We start from the raw sequence: 19980 nt of genomic DNA on the forward strand, positions 1-19980 counted from the left end.
TGTCCCCAAAACTAGACAAACTGAACTGGATTTGGTGGTAAGACATTTGTTATAAGCAAGATAAAATTGGTTGCTGTAGTTTGAAATGGTTTTGGAGGGAATACATCTTTTAGATCCAATACGGGCAATGAAGGCTCACCTGTTATTTAATTTCCATTGCTGCACAATTTTGATAGTTAATGAGGTACTGTAACAGTAGATAAAAGCCTAATACTACAACAATTGCTGAGTAATGATAGATAATGTTTGAAATTATTGGATCTTACCTTATTTTGTCATCAGTATATATGCAAAATGTTATGAAGTTTTGCCGACATAAAAAAGAATTCAGACAAAACAAATAGATCTTTGAAAATGTTTGAAAATTTCTGTTATGTTCTGTGTTTTTTTCTACCAAATAATTTTAACTGGATTATGCAACAACAGCAATTGATGTTGTATAACTTTCTTACAGTTGGAAGAAGACCTGAGGGAACTGGAAGGCAGACTTGCTGCCTCCAAGCAGTCAGTGGAGGAAATCAAGACGAAATTGGACCCAATCGAGGTCAGTAGACTCCCCAGTGAGGTTCAACAGCCTCAAGACTGGGATCCTAACTATAACCATTAAAAACATAAGATGTAAAGATACTGTTGGTAATGGGTATCATTTTTGTGGGATTCGCCTTGGTGGAAGTTTGATCTAATTTTGGTAGCTGTCTATATGTTTGTTCATATGTACACACCCTAGGTTAAGGTCAGTGTGTTAAAGTGTTTTACATTCAGGGCTGGATAAAAATGGAGTTTCTTGTTCATGGTTTTTATGTCAATATTTTTTCAGTACAGAGAAACCTGCCATCTTTTACACCTAAATGTATAGGATACCACCTCTTCAAGGACATTTATTAAAGTCTTATAATAAGTTTACAGACTTACCTGTATAAAAAGGACACCTTTCTTTAATAACATAATTGAGTGCCTTTTTTATACAGATTTAACTGTGCTTAATTTCATAGACTTGCCACTGTCTGGGGAAGCATCCTATTTTCTTCACAGATTGATCCATTTTTGTTTTGTTTTCAAATTTGTGGTTTGTAGCTACCACATAATCCATGAAAATTGGTACCCACTAATGAAATTATTTTAGAGTAGTGTCTGCTGTCTGTTATTAAGAATACTTTGTTTGCTAATAAGGAACGTTTTATATGTAGCTCTTCTGGCTTTTGTAACATTGAAAGTTTGCGCTATATTTGCTAAGGGACATAACTCAAATACTAATCTGTGGAAGAAATTATTAACCAGTGTCAGTCTCTGGATACAAGTTTGAGTTAGTATATCAGTATGGAATCATTTCAATATAAAATGCTCAGCGAATATTATTGCTTGAATATTTTCACCAAATATTTCAGTAATTTCCTTAAACAATTCTCTGTTAAGAAATAAAGAAAAGAAAAAGACTAGCTATTTATTATTAAAATTTATTTAGAGGGGATATTGGTTATGTTTATAAAAAAATGGAACAGTTATCAATATCTTACAATTTATCGTCGTCGCTTTAATTTTGTTTAATGTAGTAAATCCTTACCCCTTCAAGCCATCAATATTCCGAATACTTTGGTTATATCAATGGTCATATTTGTTTGTGTTTGTCGGTTTTTTTCTATTTTTTGTCTGCAGTGTGGCAGTTTATTGTGATGTCTAGTACAGGGGTGTCATGCTGCAGACATGTAGCATTAGGTCCGACCCAGTCACATTATCCTGACACCATGCTGAACAGTCCTAACACTAACCTCTTAATGCTGAGCACCAAGTGAGGCAGCTGCATGTACCATTTTTAAAAATAAGTCTTGGTATGACTTGTATCGGCAGTAATCAGCATCCTTAGTGTCAAACTATTCCTTAAGCAGAGCCAGTTATGAATACTTTCTCCCAACTAGCCAGCAACTATTAATGGAATGGCCCGCTGACATTTTAAAATGATTGTCTATTTTAAAACAATGCAGTTAGTGAAACAGCCTTCCACAATAAATAATAACACTCAATAAAAGATATAAATGTAGTAAACGTAGTCACAGCAACCTATTTAATAGTATGGAAGTGATTAATAACATCCAGATTTAAAGTTTAATTGCTGTTCAGTAACAAATCATTGACAAAACTTATATTTCAGAATTCTTCATTTTTGGGGGGAGGTCAGAGTTTAAGTTGTGTTGGAATTTGGATTTCATGATCGATCATCAGTTTTGCCAACCAGTAGAAGATAAGTAAGCTCACAATAGGACTAGCTTATTTTTTCCTACATTTCTTCACCAGTAAGTTGCTTGGTATTTCAACCAAATTTGGCATGCAGCTTTATGTTGTGAAGACTTTGAATGAGTTTGGCTTCCAGTGTTCCCTAATCATTTACAGGTATTATGGTCAAGACCTAAAATGAGTTTGGTTTCCAGTGTTCCTTTAATAATTTACTTGTGTTATGTTCAAGACCTAAAATGAGTTTGGTTTCCAGTGTTCCCTTAATCATTTACAGGATTTATGGTAAAGACCTAAAATGAGTTTAGCTTCCAGTGTTCCCTTAATCATTTACAGGTGTTATGTTCAAGACCTAAAATGAGTTTGGCTTCCAGTGTTCCCTTAATAATTTACTTGTGTTATGTTCAAGACCTAAAATGAGTTTGGCTTCCAGTGTTCCCTTAATCATTTACAGGTGTTATGTTCAAGGCCTAAAATGAGTTTAGCTTCCAGTGTTCCCTTAATCATTTACTTGTGTTATGGTCAAGACCTAAAATGAGTTTGGCTTCCAGTGTTCCCTTAATCACTTACTTGTGTTATGTTCAAGACCTAAAATGAGTTTGGCTTCCAGTGTTCCCTTAATAATTTACTTGTGTTCTGTTCAAGACCTAAAATGAGTTTGGCTTCCAGTGTTCCCTTAATCATTTACATTAGTTATGGTCAAGACCTAAAATGAGTTTGGCTTCCAGTGTTCCCTTAATAATTTACTTGTGTTATGTTCAAGACCTAAAATGAGTTTGGCTTCCAGTGTTCCCTTAATAATTTGCTTGTGTTTTGTTCAAGACCTAAAATGAGTTTGGCTTCCAGTGTTCCCTTGCATCATTTACAGGTGTTATGGTCAAGACCTAAAATGAGTTTGGCTTCCAGTGTTTTTATTTTATTTCTAGCACTCATCACATCATTTACAGGAGTTATGGCCCTGATTGGCTGGCCTCCTAACAATGTTTGTACATAATAAATTTACTTACAGTAGCTTGATTTCAAGCAAATTTGTCATGCAGCTTTGTTGATACCTTGAATACGTTTATTTATCAGCATTCCCTGTCATTTATGCAAAATATGACCAAGTCTCCTGACCTTACTTTGTTAACATAACTTTACTAAGGATTGTTGGATTTCAACTAGATTTGGTATGGATCTTTAATGACTTGATTTCAAATTTCCATGCCATCATTTACAAAAGCTATGTCTCTTCATGACTTGTCCTACCAAACTTGTGTTTTTGCAGTTTTCAGGATCTCAGACAAGTTTAATTTTAATACATCTACTTCTCATGAGATTATAGAATTGTTAATCAGTTGCATTTTATCAGGATCATCTACGGTTTCGTAAAAAACAAATTCTGCATTTTAAAATCCTTAAACTCTTGCACGAGTTTGATTGCTGTTGTATTATATCATAATTTAGTAGAGTTATGTCCCATTATTGTTATATACATCTAAGTTCTTCTGTTTAAGGCCCTTTGTGATCCATCCATTGTTAGTGGCTCAAGTTATTCAAATAGTCCGAAGCTCATAATAGCTATATATAAAAAATGCAGAACTGAATGCTAAACCAATACTCGAGTAAACTGATTCACTGGAACAGCACTTGATAACAGTGACTTACTTTAGCTTGACAGACTGAACACCATTCAGTGTAAATCTGTCCATGAAATCTTGCTACTTATCAAGTAAAGTTATACATGTCATGAACAAGAACTCCATTACCCTGAAGAATGAGAATTTTTTGAATGACTTTTTATGTGTACATCAATGTAGAAATGCTCACTGTATTATGTTTTCCAACTGTGACTGACAGAGTTTTACCATTGTCTTTCTGTCTGTACTTTTAATCTATTCATCTGTCCATCTGTCTTTTACAGATTGGTCAGGTTGTACATTTTGATTAGTTTCAAGCATTGTATTTGGGCACCATCAATCCGTTTCAAGTCTCCTTTACCCATTTTTCATGCCCTTGAGAGAATGGCTTCTAGTATTTGGGTTGTCTATGAGTGTGTGTCTGTATAGATGTGAGGTATTTTGTAAATGAAGATAATTCTGATTACAGTTTTTTTCTAGCACCTGTAGCTCTGTATTATATTCCAAATATGATTCACTTCATGTTTAGAATAAACTATCATCACATACTACACTTTCTCTCAGTTTTTCTTCTGCCTCTGGGTTATGTTACTGAATGTGGACATGGGGTGCAAGAATTTTAATTGGGACACATTTTGGTTTTAGTTATTTTCTTCATACATTTCTGTAACTGTAACCACATAACCTCTTCATGCCCTGTTTGGAATCTGGGCATCTAGAACCAAATATATGACACATTTGGTTAAATTTATGTATCACTTACATTTCACTAATCCTCTGACCTATGTCACTTTGTATTTGAAATGTTTACCTTCCTCTCCTTACCACACCCACCCATTGGTCAGGGCCATAGTGTTATTATGATGGACTTCTTTTGGTTAGTTGTAAATTCATCTCTTATATTTGATTGAATTTGTTATTCAGTTTATTAAGGTTATGTCCTGGATGAGGCCACGAGCTGCAGGATTAGGACACTTTCTTGTTCATTTTGCGGAGCCTACATTAATTGGAAGTAAAACATAGTTGTCACTTATCTACTGGAGGCATCAGCAGTTTATGGTTATCTTTTCAAGTTTTCATTTCAGGGTCCCACTCTGTTGGGAAATTCAGAAACAGTTGGAGGAAGGAATAGGTTTGCTCCTGTCTGGGCAAAACCATAAATTTTTGCAAATATTAGTCAAACTTGGAGTGGAAAAATAAAATATTTTCAACCACCACTTGATGATAGAAAAATATGCAGTTGAGTTGTACATCAGTTAATTATCTGTAAAATGTATTGATTTCTTGTTAGATTGTTGTAGGTTGCAGAACTTGTCAGTCAGTTTAGACGATGATCTGGAAATTTGTAAAGATCATTGTCAGAGGTCTCAGAGTATTACATTACAATAATATTCTTCTTTTAAAGTGTGTAATGCGGTGTTGATTTGTTCTTTATTCTGATCTGAAATTTCTCCTTCAGATATGTTCCCCAATCACATTACATTAGTAATGTTTTCTTGCTACCTGATGAATCCATGCCTATTTAAGATAGACAGGGCAGTAACTCTTGCCCATTACCCAATAGTGTTGCTGGTCAAGTAGCAGGTGATCGGGCGTTGTGACCAATTGGTGGGCACTGATTCCCTGATTGACCAAGGAATTGAATTGTGGTTGGTGACTATCTGGAATACTGACTGCTTGATTGACCAGTGTGACTGGTAGCCAAGTGTACTTGTGATGGAGTGTGTAATTCCATACATGTAATCTTTTAGCCGTGGGCTGATTTTGGGGTTTGTAATACCCAGTGTTTTGGGATTGTAAAGATATTTTGTATGATATCTGTCCCTTTGTTTTCATCATTTTACTATTTGAGTAAAATACCTCATTTGTCACTATTTGAGTGAATTCATTTTTACTGTTTGAGCAAAACACATTATTCTTTTTGTCATGTGAAATTACTGTGAATCATTCACCTATGTCCTTGCACTGTGTAAGGTCATTTATTTTTATTTTCATTTGTTGCATTATTAGGTTCGTGCGGATCTTATACATGCACATATTAATCATAATTCTTTTCTCATTCAAGTCATTCATCATTAAACATTGTATTACCATTGAAGTCATAAATCCAAAATCCAACCCAGTTATCTTGTTACATTTGTCACCTTTTGGGACTTCATCTTTTAAGACCCCTTTCTCCACCATGCTATTGTTGATGTTATACAAGGTCATTATGAGTTAGTGTGCCTTGACTTTCTTTGCTTTCTGTCTCTGTTACAGAGTTCTTATTAGTGAAATTCTAAATTTCTGCTTGATATTTCTGCTTAGTTTATTTGTTTTTCATGCTGTTTTGATAGAATTATGGTTTTGTTATTAACGAAGCATTGTACATAAACTCATAACATAGATTTCTGATACAACACTTTCACTTCTCTGCTAGTTACAACATTGTTTTAGTAACTCAGTAATTTCAAATGCATTCCTTTCATATTTTGTTTTTGTGCTGTTTCAGCAGAATGTTATTTAAATGGTATATATGCAACAACAGAGCATGACTCTTGTTTTGTTTACACTTAGTATACACTGTCTGTGATATGTATCGTCATAGAGGAAGTCTGGGTGACTATTTTAGCTAGTTTTATAAAATCGGTCTCTCCGGTCCCATTCCGCAACCACCCTTGTAAATTATTTATTCCATATATTAGTTAGCACACGTCTCTCGTAAAGGGTATTCTGATTGGTCAAAGGTTTAAATTCATCCAATGAATCTTCATGTAATGGAAACTGATGGCAATGGAAAGAAGAAACACGCTTGCAAAACTTGGTGTCCCAAGTTGTTGCGAGAGACCATGACATGAAAAGTTTAGATAAAGGTTTAAAAAACATATGGAAATGGGAACGGCTGGAGTGAAAAGTTGACGGAAATTTAGTTGGTCAGTTTATAAGACAACTGAACACTACAGGACTGGCATTTTGTGACTTCTGCAAGAAAGATCTGAATTATGGTAATCGTGGCTGGAAGAGTTTGGAACAGCACCTACAAAAGAAGCTGCATACAGAAAAATTGAAGCTCAGAAGGCATCAGGAAAAAGTGCAGTTAATTACTATAAGAAGAAAGATTTCTTGCATGAGAGAACAGATGTATTTCTCTGTCAGAATATGTGCACTGCATGTTGCCAATACAAGCACCTGCTTGAAAGGAGAAACGCTGTCATTGAGAAGGAAAGAAACAATTGCACATTGAGCCAAAAAAGTCAGTCAAAAAGGAAGGCTAAAGAAATTTTTGCCAAAGCAGCAAAAAGAGCTTGATGAGCATGTCAACAGGTTGTGCTCTTTGGAGAAAGAGACAAGTGAACGTATGGGATTATTTGTATTTAGTTGATGTACTTAGGTGTTTATTTTACAGGTTTGTTATGAAAAGAGAGAATTATAATATATTTCCTGCAAAAATTGACAAATTATTGTGACTTCAATTATGATGTGAACACTGACATGCACATGAAATAACTTCAGCATCAGTAGTATTGGAGAACAAATTCAATTCACTATAAATATTGTGAAATTATTGATGTCAAGTTGAACATTATTGGGAAGTTTATTAGTTTTTAAAATGATTATTTTGGTTTATTTTATCATCATAAGTTGCACCAGGAGTAGCTTTTTTATGAGTGTAAAATGCATTTTTGGCCGCAGGCCTTCAGCTTCCTGGATCCGGGGAAGCTGCCCCTCAAGACCCTGTTGGGGGAGGACCCCCAAACCCTCCTTAACAATTTTTCAGCTTTTTTTATGGAAGACCAAAATCATGTCTGTAGTTAGTCACATACTAATTTGCTAATCTATGCTTTGTTTTCTCTTCTTGTGTTGTTCTAGGAGAAATGTTTACTAAATACATGAAATGCACATTCGTAGCAATAGTTCATTTGGCATTGAAGGGAAGGAAAGATGGAATAAATCAAGGAAGACAACCTACAGTACATTGTTCGCGATACTGACTCATTGGGGAGTATTCCCAATCTTAGTCAGCCCAATGGGCACAAGTCTTCCCTCATATCCAAGCAAGGCCTTCAGGCCTGCAAGTGCATGGGGTTTATGCCAGATCCATTGATCCAATTCTAACATCACTGCTGCTTGAGTGCTTAGATCCAGTATTGCCTTCACTAACTGATATTAATACCGCTCTCTCATCAGGGGAATTCCCATCATTTTTCAAAACAGCCATTGTAAAGCCTCTGCTGAAGATACCAACACTAGAATAACTATTTAAAGAACTACCACCCAGCTTCAAATGTCCCATTCATATCAAAATCTTAGAAACGGTTGTTCTATCCCAGCTTGTATCTCATCTGAATTCAAACAGTCTTTTTAGCAATGTACAATCTGCATATCGCCCTTGCCACAGTTCTGAAACTACTCTTCTAAAAGTAGTTAATGACATTCTCTCTGTTTTGGATAGCGGAAAGATTACAGTCCTCACCCTCCTTGATTTGTCTGCAGCATTTGACACAATAGACCATGATATATTACTTCACTGTCTCCAGCATGTATTTGGCACTGATGATACAACCTTACTGTGGTTCAAGTCCTACTTGGTCAACAGGACACAAATTGTGTTTGCAAATGGAATACACTCCAGCCCAGTTGATCTATTTTGTGGTGTTCCACAGGGGTCAGTTCTTGGACCTGTTCTCTTTATTCTATACACTGAGTCACTCTCAAGTGTCATAGATCATCATCCAGTGTCTCACCAATTGTACGCTGATGACACCCAAATATATGAATCTAGCCACCCAACTGAAGTTGATGCTACCATCCAAGGTGTAGAGAGGTGCATTTCTGATGTGAAATCATGGATGACATGTAACAAGCTGCAGATGAATGATGATAAAACTGAGGCCATTCTGATCAAACACAAAGACTTTCTCATTCACATCCTTTACCTCAAACAATAAATATCAGCAACACCAACATTAAATTCACACAATCAGTATGAAACCTAGGTGTTACTCTGGACAGTACTCTCACATTGCACCAACATGTCATGAACATGTGCAAGGCTGCATATCTTGAACTGAGACGCATCAGCTCCATTCACAAATTAGTTTCAGTTGATGCCACTAAAACACTTGTGTGTTCATTAGTAATTTCAAGACTGGACTATTGTAACTCAATTCTGTCTGATTCATTTCAGTATCTACTCCAAAAAGTTCAAAACACAACTGCTCAGATCATACATAGAGTACCATGATCAGAGCACACCTCCCCACTGCTCTCTATCCTACACTGGCTATCCATTCGATCTAGAATCAAACACAAAATTTGTTTTCTGTGCTACGTTTCACTGACGGACTCTAGTCCAACATACCTATCTGACCTCACCCATGTGTACACACCAGCAAGATACTTACGCTCCTCATCTGACAATCGTATACTCATTATTCCCACTATGAAAACAAAGTCATATGGACAGCGTTCCTTTGCATACCAGGGCCCAGCAACGTGGAATGAATTGCCCACTGAACTTAGACACAAAGACACAGTGATCACATTAAAGAGTGCTCTCAAAACTCACTTATTTTGACTGCAAGAACAAACTTTAAGACCTAATAATGTTTCCTAATTTAAATATTCTCAGCATGTTTTTTCTATGTTTTCTAATTTCATGGTGTTTGTATTTGTAATCATCATTACATATGTTTTTTATCTTATAGGTGTTGTCTAATGTTATAAAGCACTTAGAGCTTCTAAAGATTAGATGCTATACAAAGTCCTCATTATTATTATTATTATCCAACTCTTTGATGCTGCCATATTGTTACCAGCCCTTCCGACACCACTGACAGTCCAGGCATCCCAGCATGGGGACCTTTTCATTGAAATGGTCCAGTCCTATATCTCATGTCTGAACATGGCCTTTGGGCATGTAAGTCAGGGCGCATGGGGTTCATGCCAGATCCATTGGATCCATCTTTGAATACTACCATACCAGCTGTCCAGCTGACACTGCAAGTCCAGCTATCCCAGCATGGGGACCTTTTTGTTGAAATGGTCCAACCAGATAGTTTATATGGGGACCTTAGTGATAGATCCATCTATCTAGCCATGCCATCGGCATCTTGTCACTACTAGAGATATTCATTGAGAAATCTGTCCATTGAGCCAAGCCTTTGGAGTGGTTGGTACTGATGGTTGCTGGACCATCTCATATATTGCCATCACCTGGGCTCATTATATACTGTTCACACCAGCAGGCAGTGCCAGCTCTGTCAGACTTTAGATTATTCACTGTCTACCCTCAAGGGAGAGCTAGTGACATTGCCAAATATGACCTACAGTAGTCATTGTTTCCACCCGGCATGGCTTATATAGAGCTACAAGCTGACCCAGATGAGGACCTGGCGCACAGTGGATGTCATTAGAGGCCAGCAAGCCAATCTTATTCAGATCTGACTATGGAGTGGACTGAATTTCAAACTGGCATTGATGAAATCTATCAGGTGTTGGCCATTTTGGAATGCTCTCTACCCCTACCACTACCCAGGATTACAAAGTCAAGGCATCAATTTTTGGGGAGGAGGAAGAGATGCTGTTTTTCAGGTTCCTTCCACAATCAGCAAAGATTAAAGAGATTAATGACCAGCTTTTGGGTCTGAATGGCAACCCGGGCAGCTCTAAGGCATTCTTCTTGGAAAGCCAGGTTCCAGTGACTTCCTCTTCTCACTGGTATCAGATGTACTCCATTACCTTTAATATGGACCTTCTGGCTCTTGACAGGAATTTGGCAGCTGTCCACATGTCAGCTCCATTGTACTACAAAGTGGATAAAAATGTGTACCACACCACGTCCAAGCTGGTTCAGAACATCGTGGCAACATCCTCTATGTTAGATTAGGCCTCAATGGCAATCTTCTGGCTTGCAGAATAATCCAACAATAGCCATGCCTGGGATGCAGTGGCCAGGATTGCTCGGGTCCTTAACTGAGCAGCTCACCATACAGTGGCCAATGCCTTGATGGCTTTGGCCAATATAGACCTAATCTGATGGGACATGTCTTTGGTCAGCATTGCTTAAACCGCGCCATGCTTTTTGGAGGATGAATCAATGAAGGCATGTAGCTCAGGAACTGCCCCTCCAACTTGCTGCTCCCCCACACAAGTCTTTGGACCCTCTCAGCTCACGCCAGTGTGAAGGGATGCTCAGTGGCCCTGAGACAGGATTTCTTCAGTCAGATATCCACCAATACTGGTCCCAACCACATGCTAGAAGATCACAGCCTAGCCAACATAGGTCATAATCATACAGAGGCAGGAAAAAACAAACTTTCTCTGCCTTCAAGCCTCCAATCTGAAAGCATTGACGTACTCTCCCCACCAGCTGCAGGCAGACTATCCATGGGTGGCTGACTCCTGTTTAAAAAATGGAATCTGTCCTGGGTTTTAACATGGCTTAATTTGAGTAAATTCGAGCCTCTAGCTCACACTTCGCTAAAGTATCTATCATACAAGACATGTTTCCTGATAGCTTTATCCTCTTCATGTAGGGTAAGTGAGCTATATGCCCTTTCTGTTGACTCAGACTATCTTCAGTTCAGATCAGATGGTTCAGAGGTCCTCTTGACACAACCAGGCCTTGTAGCTATAAACAGGTTACTGTCTGTTGGTAACCAGAGTCATCATTCACTCACTTTCCCATAGACAGGTCAAGAGCAGCAGTCATACAAGATCCTGATTGTGCTCTCAAGCACTACTTGAAATGCACAGAGACAAGTCATGGCACACGCAAACACATCTTCCTTCCAGTGAAAGCTGGAAAACAGGATATCACACCTCAAGCCCTTGCTTTGTGGCTGAAGTGGTTATATGCTTGGTGTACTCTGAGATCTCACAAGACCAGAGCCACCTCATGAAGATTCGAGCCATCTCTGCAAGCCTCACATTCGAGCTTCAGGTATCGATTTGAGATATAATGGAGTTTTTATCTTAGAGATTTAGTGTGGCAGATGCAAACCTTGGATCTGGTCAAGCCAGTGGCAGCAGCACAGATGGCCACGAGACCCAACTAAATCAGTCAACACAGCCTGTTAACTTCACTGGATTCACCAGTGAAATTGTATAGGTACAGTGTGACCCCGCAATAATATGGTAGCTGGGAGGCATAGAACCTGACTGTGTTATAGACTGAACTGTGTTATAAGCAACCATATCAGTTAGCTGAAGAAAATGATGTATGTACCACCAAAAAATTACTGGGGGGTAGGTAATAAATGCGGGTGGTAAAATACGTGCTTTATCGGCACAGTTACTATCTTAAATCAATGCATAGTATAAACAGACAAGTTATATATAATAGTTTACTTTATTTAGAGAACCACAGATTGGTATATATATGTGAATACTGTTTACATATACATGTCTGATGTATAGCATGAATAGAACATCAATACCATGTACTCAACCGCGAATCACATCATATACATTGAATCTACAATACAAGCAATTCCATTGGAAATATGCACACACACACATTTAAAATATTAAATAATTTTGTCACAGGTAATATTGGTCTGAATTCATTCGAAAAATATAGCACAATCATGTAACGAATGACAATACACATTTACTTTTCAGTACATCCCAAGTCGGTAGAAGTTAGCGTTTTAAGCCACCATTGGTAGCGTTCGTAAGCATAAACTTTGTCCCTGCAAAAAGGAAACTTTCACGGCACAGTTAACGTGTTCCAGCCACGTTGGAAAATGCAAAAATCCATCAGATTCCATTACTTTTATTTAAGTTTGGCACTAACTTTCTTTGAAGAAACCTTCTTTGTTTTTATTGAAGATTGTAGTTGGCTTTCTTTGATGAAGGTTGCATGCATTATTGAAGTTGCTGCTTAAGGGCAGCTTTAGAGAACCAAACAAAAGTCCATTTTATATTGTGGCGGCAACATCAAATGTATTGCATGATTGCAACGGAATTTTTTAATATACATTTGCCAAGTACATTTTCATAAAAATTTATGCTTCAAAGGTAATCTGTTTCCTTTGAAATTTCTGCAAACTATTTTATCTGGTTACATTTTTTAAAAGGAATTGGCCATCGTTTGGTCTATTCTAGTTGCTGTTCCTTCCTCCTTATTGAATAAAGTGATAAGTAAGATGTGTGTTTTTTATTTTTTACATTTATGTTAGCAACATGTTGCTGCCTTCCACACATGCATCAGAAATTTAACAAAGAGGTGTTCTAAAGGATTTAATTCTAACTGAACAGAAGTTTACTTACCATCCACATACAAATGTCAGTCTTTGTAAATATATTAATAGCGAGCAGCCAAAAAATCCGACAAAATATTGATTATGAGATAATGCTGGTTGATCTCTGTTACCAGAAATGTCAACAACAAAAAAAGCAGATATCTCACAACATACAGTACTCGTGCTGGATATCAAGATAAGTGGATTATGGTATAACAATGCACTGTTTAGATGGTTGTCAATACAGACATAATTTGTTTATGTAACAATAGATAAATTTCAGTGCATTTTATATCCAGTTTGCTGCTTCCTTTCATGGCGCCTCTGAATTTCTCCACTCCAAACCATTGGTTGTATATACAAGTTTAAAACAGCCAACAATATCGCCAATAAATAAAATCGCCAGATGGTATATTTGCCACCAGTCACATTACTTAAAAACCTCCCATCCACCCCAGCATGTTAGCATCCTCGTTAGCAGCTCACTCAGCTAAAACCTACCTACACCTGGCGGTGCCAAGAGAAGATAATGGTCAAGAGGTACTGCCCTTTGTATATTTGAAATAGATAGGATAAGACTATTTTCATCTTTTAGTAGGGCTGGATTCGCGAGGTTGCATGTTAATATTCCTAATGTTATGTAATTGGGTAAGTATTCTCGGAGAAACATAATGTACTTAAACATGTGCTGTTTTGAAGTTTGAAAAGATCCATCTGCTGTAACATTTTGCATCATATAACATCCACAACTGACTGTAAAGTGTTTTACTTAACATCTGGTACCATTTTCTTTAAAAGTATAGACTGGTTAACTACCTACCTACCTACCTTATCCAAAAAAATCAGTGTATTAGGCAAAGTTCACGTATGGAGAAACATGTGTTGTTGGGCCATATAAAGTTGTTGTAAATAGAAACCTGTGTGTTTTCTTAGAAATGGGCCATATACAGTTGTTGTAAATAGAAATTAAGAAAAGTACTCTTACACTATTCTTACACAGCAGTCACCTTTTTAAGAATATTCTCATATTTATGTGAGTGGAAGAGATAGTAATGAAAATGAGAAAAACAACTTTTTATTGATTCATTTTTTTATTTTTATTTTAATGTACCAAAAAAGCATAATCCATATCCAGTCTAGCATAAAACATAATTTGGTGAAAAAAAGCTTAATGATTACATCAAAAGCGTAATGATTGGCATGTATGCTAATGCTGTACCATTATGATAGTTACTTGGCTTTCTACCACTTCTTTTTACCATTACATGTCACCTTGTCCAAATAGGAGAAGCTTGATCAGATTGCCAAGCGATCCAACGAGATCTACAAGATTCAGACAGAAATTAGTGAGTATACATTTTTCAGGATGTAAATTTAATTGGAAAACATGCTTTTATTTGCTGTGTACTGAGGTTGAAAGAAATTTTATTATTTATTAGCAATCTTCAGGAATATATTAAATGATAAGTGGGCCAAGGGCATACCTCCCATTTATACTCACTTGTAGGTTGGATCCAATGGCAAGAAACATAGGCCTATACCTGCCAGTGCTTAATGTGCTGGCAGATCATGGTCTGTGTTTATTCTACTGATTACTCCTAACAAACAGCATAGACCCTGATCTGCTGGTACATTAGTTTGCTGTTAGATCCAACTTATAAGTGAGTATATATGGTATGTAAACTTCTGCGGGACAGGGGGCTGAGAGCTGCCTTAACAGCTTGTTAGTGTTCATACAGAATTTTGTTGATGACTATTGCTTCATTTTGTTTTGCTTCATTGCTGGTATTGTGTGTTTTGTCTCAATTGCATTATAGAGTAATTTATTTGTAAGCGTAAATCTGTTTGTAAAGTGGTTAAAACTATTATATCATATAAAATATTAGTAATGCAAGTATTTGGCAGAAGTGTTTTATAAAGTGAAAGTGTATAGGTAATTTTGATGGAGAAATTGCTTACCTATCAGATATTTTTTAAAATCCAATAAATAAGAAGAAATACAAGAGTCTTGGTAAAGGTTGGAAGACATATATTTGGCACCGTTAGAAAACTGCTTAATTTCAGTTTGTTTCAGAAAATATGTTAAAGAGTGTCAAATGTAAATTTAACATGCAGATGTCTTTGTTTTTATGCCCATAGGATTCATTCTTGTTCATTGAGATATACTGCTGTGGTGTCTATTTCTTGCTATCATTTGTTGCATTTGTGTATAAAGTTTATACTATTGATGACTTGAATAATGTTGGCTCTGACCCCAGGATTGCTTGTACATCTTTTCAAAACCCAAGCAGAAGTTCATAATTTGATTAAGCCTTGTTAATTGTACTCAGTTAATTTCTGGGTCTCTTGACAATCAAACTTATTTTGTGTGCATCTGTGTGTGTGTGTGCCTGCATGTGCACACACTGAATATGTGTGTGTGTGTGTGTGTGTTTATATTGGTATATAAATGGAGCTGCTTGTCACCTCAACTCGTCTAAGTTACGAGAATAAGCAAGAATATATAGTATGTAATGTGCATTTGATATATCTTTTGAGTATTTTCCACTCTTCAAACATTTCTTTAAAAAATATGTAAAAATATGGCTTGGCTAATATTTTATCATCATACCATAATGCCAATGTCAAGATAGCTATGCAAAAATGTCTCTACAGAATGAAATACATGTGTGTACACGAGTCAGTGTGTTTGTGTGTCATGAGGCACTGATTATATTTGAATATGTATGGTTAGATAAATACAAACTAATACACATTGCCAGTGGAATATAGTATGTGATGGGTTGTAGGATTTTCTAACAAGTACCTCGTGCCCCTTTGTCTGAATTCAGGGATAGCCTTTATCATTTTGAAATCCTGGTTAATGATAATATAATACATAACTATTTTTATGTCTGGTAAATTTACTAATATAATATATAATTATATTTCTATCTTGGTAAATATACTGATCTAATATATATACAATACTTCTGTCAGTAAATATGCTAATATATTATATAACAATATTTCTTTCTTGTTCCAGCCAAACTTCAAAGTGAGAAAAAGCAGATTGAGAAGAATGCTAAGGAAATTCAGGAGTCCATTGAGAATGAATTTCAAGGTAGAGGAGAGTATATATAAATAATTTCTGTTGTTTGCTTTTCAGTAAACAATTACTTGTTCCCTCTCTGTCAAGAAAAGCAAAGATACAGGACCCTGTAAATATCCTCAGATGTTACCTGAGACAAACTGAAAATATCCAAATCAGCTGTGAAAGACTGTTCCTACCACTGATACTAGGAACACAGGACAGAACCCCATAAGCACTGTCCGTTTTGGTTAAAAGGACTTATTAAATCAATGTACTTTGAACTCTCAGGATCAGGTTCAAAATGAAGATTTCATCTCATGAAATATGAGCAGCTTCATTGAGCCTGACCTTGAATGTAATGTCTCAGTTTGGGTCATAGTGGAGTCAGCTGACTGGCATACCCAGTCTGCCTTCTGGTTTCCATTTGCATGTCATGTTGTTGCTACAGTTTGTATTTGCATAGGATTATATTTTTTTTTAAAAAAGACTTTCCCAGGTTTTACTTACTGGTTATACTGGCTATTTAAAATAAGACCTTGTACATCTTTGCTAATTTTAAAAAAAAAACTTTTATTTCCCTTTATTTTGGCATATGATCGATTGGTGTAATTTGGGTTATACACTCTGTACACTCAGCTGCTCTCAAGTGTCATAGATCATCATCCAGTGTCTCATCAATTGTACACTGATGACACCCAAATATACAAATCTAGCCACCCAACTGAAGTTGATGCTACCATCCAAGGTGTAGAGAGGTGCATTTCTGATGTGAAATCATGGATGACATGTAACAAGCTGCAGATGAATGATGATAAAACTGAGGCCATTCTGATCACAACACAAAGACTTTCTCATTCACATCCTTTACCTCAAACAATAAATATCAGCAACACCAACAGTAAATTCACACAATCAGTATGAAACCTAGGTGTTACTCTGGACAGTACTCTCACATTGCACCAACATGTCATGAACATATGCAAGGCTGCATATCTTGAGCTGAGACGCATCAGCTCAATTCACAAATATCTTTCAGTTGATGCCACTAAAAGACTTGTGTGTTCATTAGTACTTTCAAGACTGGACTATTGTAACTCAATTCTGCCTGGTTCAAAACACAGCTGCTCGGATCATACTTAGAGTACCACGATCAGAACACACCTCCCCGCTGTACCCTACACTGGCTATCCATTCAATCCAGAATCAATCACAAAATTTGTTCTCTGTGCTACGTTTTACTGTCGGACTCTAGTCCAACATACCTATCCGATCTCACCCATGTGTACACACCAGCAAGATACTTACGCTTTTCCTCTGACAATCGTATTACTCATTATTCCCACTAGGAAAACAAAGTCATATGGACAGCATTCTTTTGCATACCAAGGCCCAGCAATGTGGAATGAATTGCCCACTGAACTTAGACACAAAGACACAGTGATCACATTCAAGAGTGCTCTCAAAACTCACTTATTTTGACTGCAAGAACAAACTTAAAGATCTAATAATGTTTCCTACCTGAAATATTCTCAGCATGTTTTTTATTTTTTAATGTTTTTTCTAATTTCATGGTGTTTGTTTTTGTAATAATATTATTATATGTTTTTTATCTTATAGGTTTTGTCTAATGTTGTAAAGTGCTTAGAGCTTCTAAAGATTAGGCGCTATACAAAGTCCTCATTATTATTATTATTATTATTATTATAGAGTATACAGCCAAGCCTTACTTAAGACGTGCACCTAAAAAAATAACCTTTAGCTCCACATGGCCATTTTCGCTTCCTGGACTCCGAGGGAAATTGTAATTCATTCATTGCACTTTCAGAACTTGGTAATGTCTGGTCTGGCAAAATTTGTTTTCCCTTTTTCAATAACTGCTAAAGATAGTGTACTTAAATGCAGTGTGATTTTTTTATTACATGGAAGCAGTCATTTTAGTTAGCTTGGTGCTTAGATCTTGCAGTTTCCACAAGTACAATATTCAAATAAATTTCAGCCACTGTACATGAAAGTAAAAGGTATGCCAACATTCTCTCCATTCTTCATGCTGCAAATGCAGACAATTTCATCTAATGCATGGCATGCTCTCAGAACTTCATATTATCTGTAGTGTGCCCACTAAGGAGAGAACTAAATCTCATTGGGTTAGTGGTAGATGCACAGACAATCACCATTTCCCAATTTGAAAGCATAACCTTTGACCACTTGAATTTGCCACTTCTGTTGCATTTACCTGGGAAATTTATGATGGTGAGACAATAATCAAGTGCAGAATCTAAAAGGGATCACCTTTACATGTGTATAAACAAAATGTCTCTTGTTGTGCTAAAGTAACATTAGGATAAGTTCATTCTTTTAGTAGTGCAATCATGTTCCTACTCTGTGACACAGGTAGAGGTAGGATGCTCAGCATTTTCCCCTCATTGTACCTATTCTGCTAATGTAATGTGATCAAGTAATGTATTTGATGGAGATAGCTAATTTTTTAGTAAATTTTATTTCTCTAATAATACTTTACCTGATCACATTACAAATAATCCCTCCCACAATTCCATGCAATATGAGCATCCTTTAAGATGCTACTTTTGTTTCTCCCATTTTAAGTTTAATATTTTTTTTCTGATGTAAGCAAGATGCACTATGGATGTATTTGCTGTATTGCATGACCATATGGACTTTCTATAATCGATATGTTTGTATTTATTATACATAAATTGCTTAAGAAGAACAAAAAAATAAAAGTAATTGATGAGAAGAGTACAAAGATTGTTTATTTCAGTTTACTATCATCAATTAAACATTTTATTGACCTACTTTATTGTTCTAATTTGTTTTATGCCTGTAAGTTTTGGGACATAATATCTAGGTTAAAAAAAGATCTAACCATAAGTTATGGAACATGGAAAAAAATCATTTATTTTAACCTGTCCCAAGATGTACAGTAAATACAGTACCTATTTTCTTCCCAATAGGGCATGGAACATTAACAAGTACCTGTCATCTCTCCGTCTTTTGCTTATTTTTGTTTGATCAACATCAAGGTTGTTTTTATTTTGTGCTGGACAGAATGGTAGCTTGTTTCCATTGCCAACAGTAGTGACCTGGTTAGCAGTTACTGGAAATGGAAAATCTTTCACACAGTTTTTTGTCAGAAACCATTCTGGAGCTTTTAAATTTATGCAAATGATGCCAATCCACTGTCAAATATTGCCACTGTTAGGTAAAATGGCAAGCCTTGAAACAAATTCTCGAAAATTTCTGAGCAGAATTTGACCTAATTTGGACAGAAAGTATTTCAGCCTGAGTGGCCTTCAAGTTTGTACAATTGATTCTTATCCTCATTTTTATGCGTCTGACAATGCATAAAACGGCTCACCATGATGTGATCAAATTTAACAGAAAGCATTAGTTGCTTTCAGATTTGCTTAAATGAATCCCATCTGCCTTCAAATATAGCCACCATTACTAAAAATAAAAATAATTAACTTCTCAATAACTGCTCAAAGGAATTTGATCAAATTTAATAAATGGAGGGTTTTCTAATATGTGTGTTGATTTGTCATTAGATATAACAACTGTTATTAAATATAGAAAATCCTTTTAACGACTTGTTTGCATTCTACTTAATGTGACCAGATTTGAAAGAGAGCACTCAGATTTTACAAATGATACTGATTGGCCACCAGGTGTTTGTACAAATAATGCTAAATCTGCCATGAAATATAGCCACCATTACTAATAATAGAAAATCATTTCATTGACTCATCAGAAGGTAAATGGTCAAAAGAGTGTTACAGTTTGTAGAAATGATGCTGATCCACCATCAAATATGGAT

At 36.2% G+C, this 19980-nt stretch overlaps 1 protein-coding gene across 1 annotated transcript in view; it reads left to right on the forward strand.

Moving 5' to 3' along the window:
* Positions 1-19980, forward strand: part of LOC149797464 (DNA repair protein RAD50-like) — a 212784-nt gene that overhangs the window by 502 nt on the left and 192302 nt on the right. Inside the window, exons 2-4 of the mRNA XM_089960763.1 lie at positions 455-544; positions 14358-14418; positions 16098-16175. Of these exons, the coding sequence (XP_089816889.1) occupies positions 455-544; positions 14358-14418; positions 16098-16175 (229 nt within the window). The remainder of the gene's footprint in view (positions 1-454; positions 545-14357; positions 14419-16097; positions 16176-19980) is intronic.

Source organism: Sinohyriopsis cumingii, chromosome 6, assembly GCF_028554795.1.
Source record: "Sinohyriopsis cumingii isolate HCF-2022 chromosome 6, ASM2855479v2, whole genome shotgun sequence".
NCBI lineage: Eukaryota > Metazoa > Mollusca > Bivalvia > Unionida > Unionidae > Sinohyriopsis > Sinohyriopsis cumingii.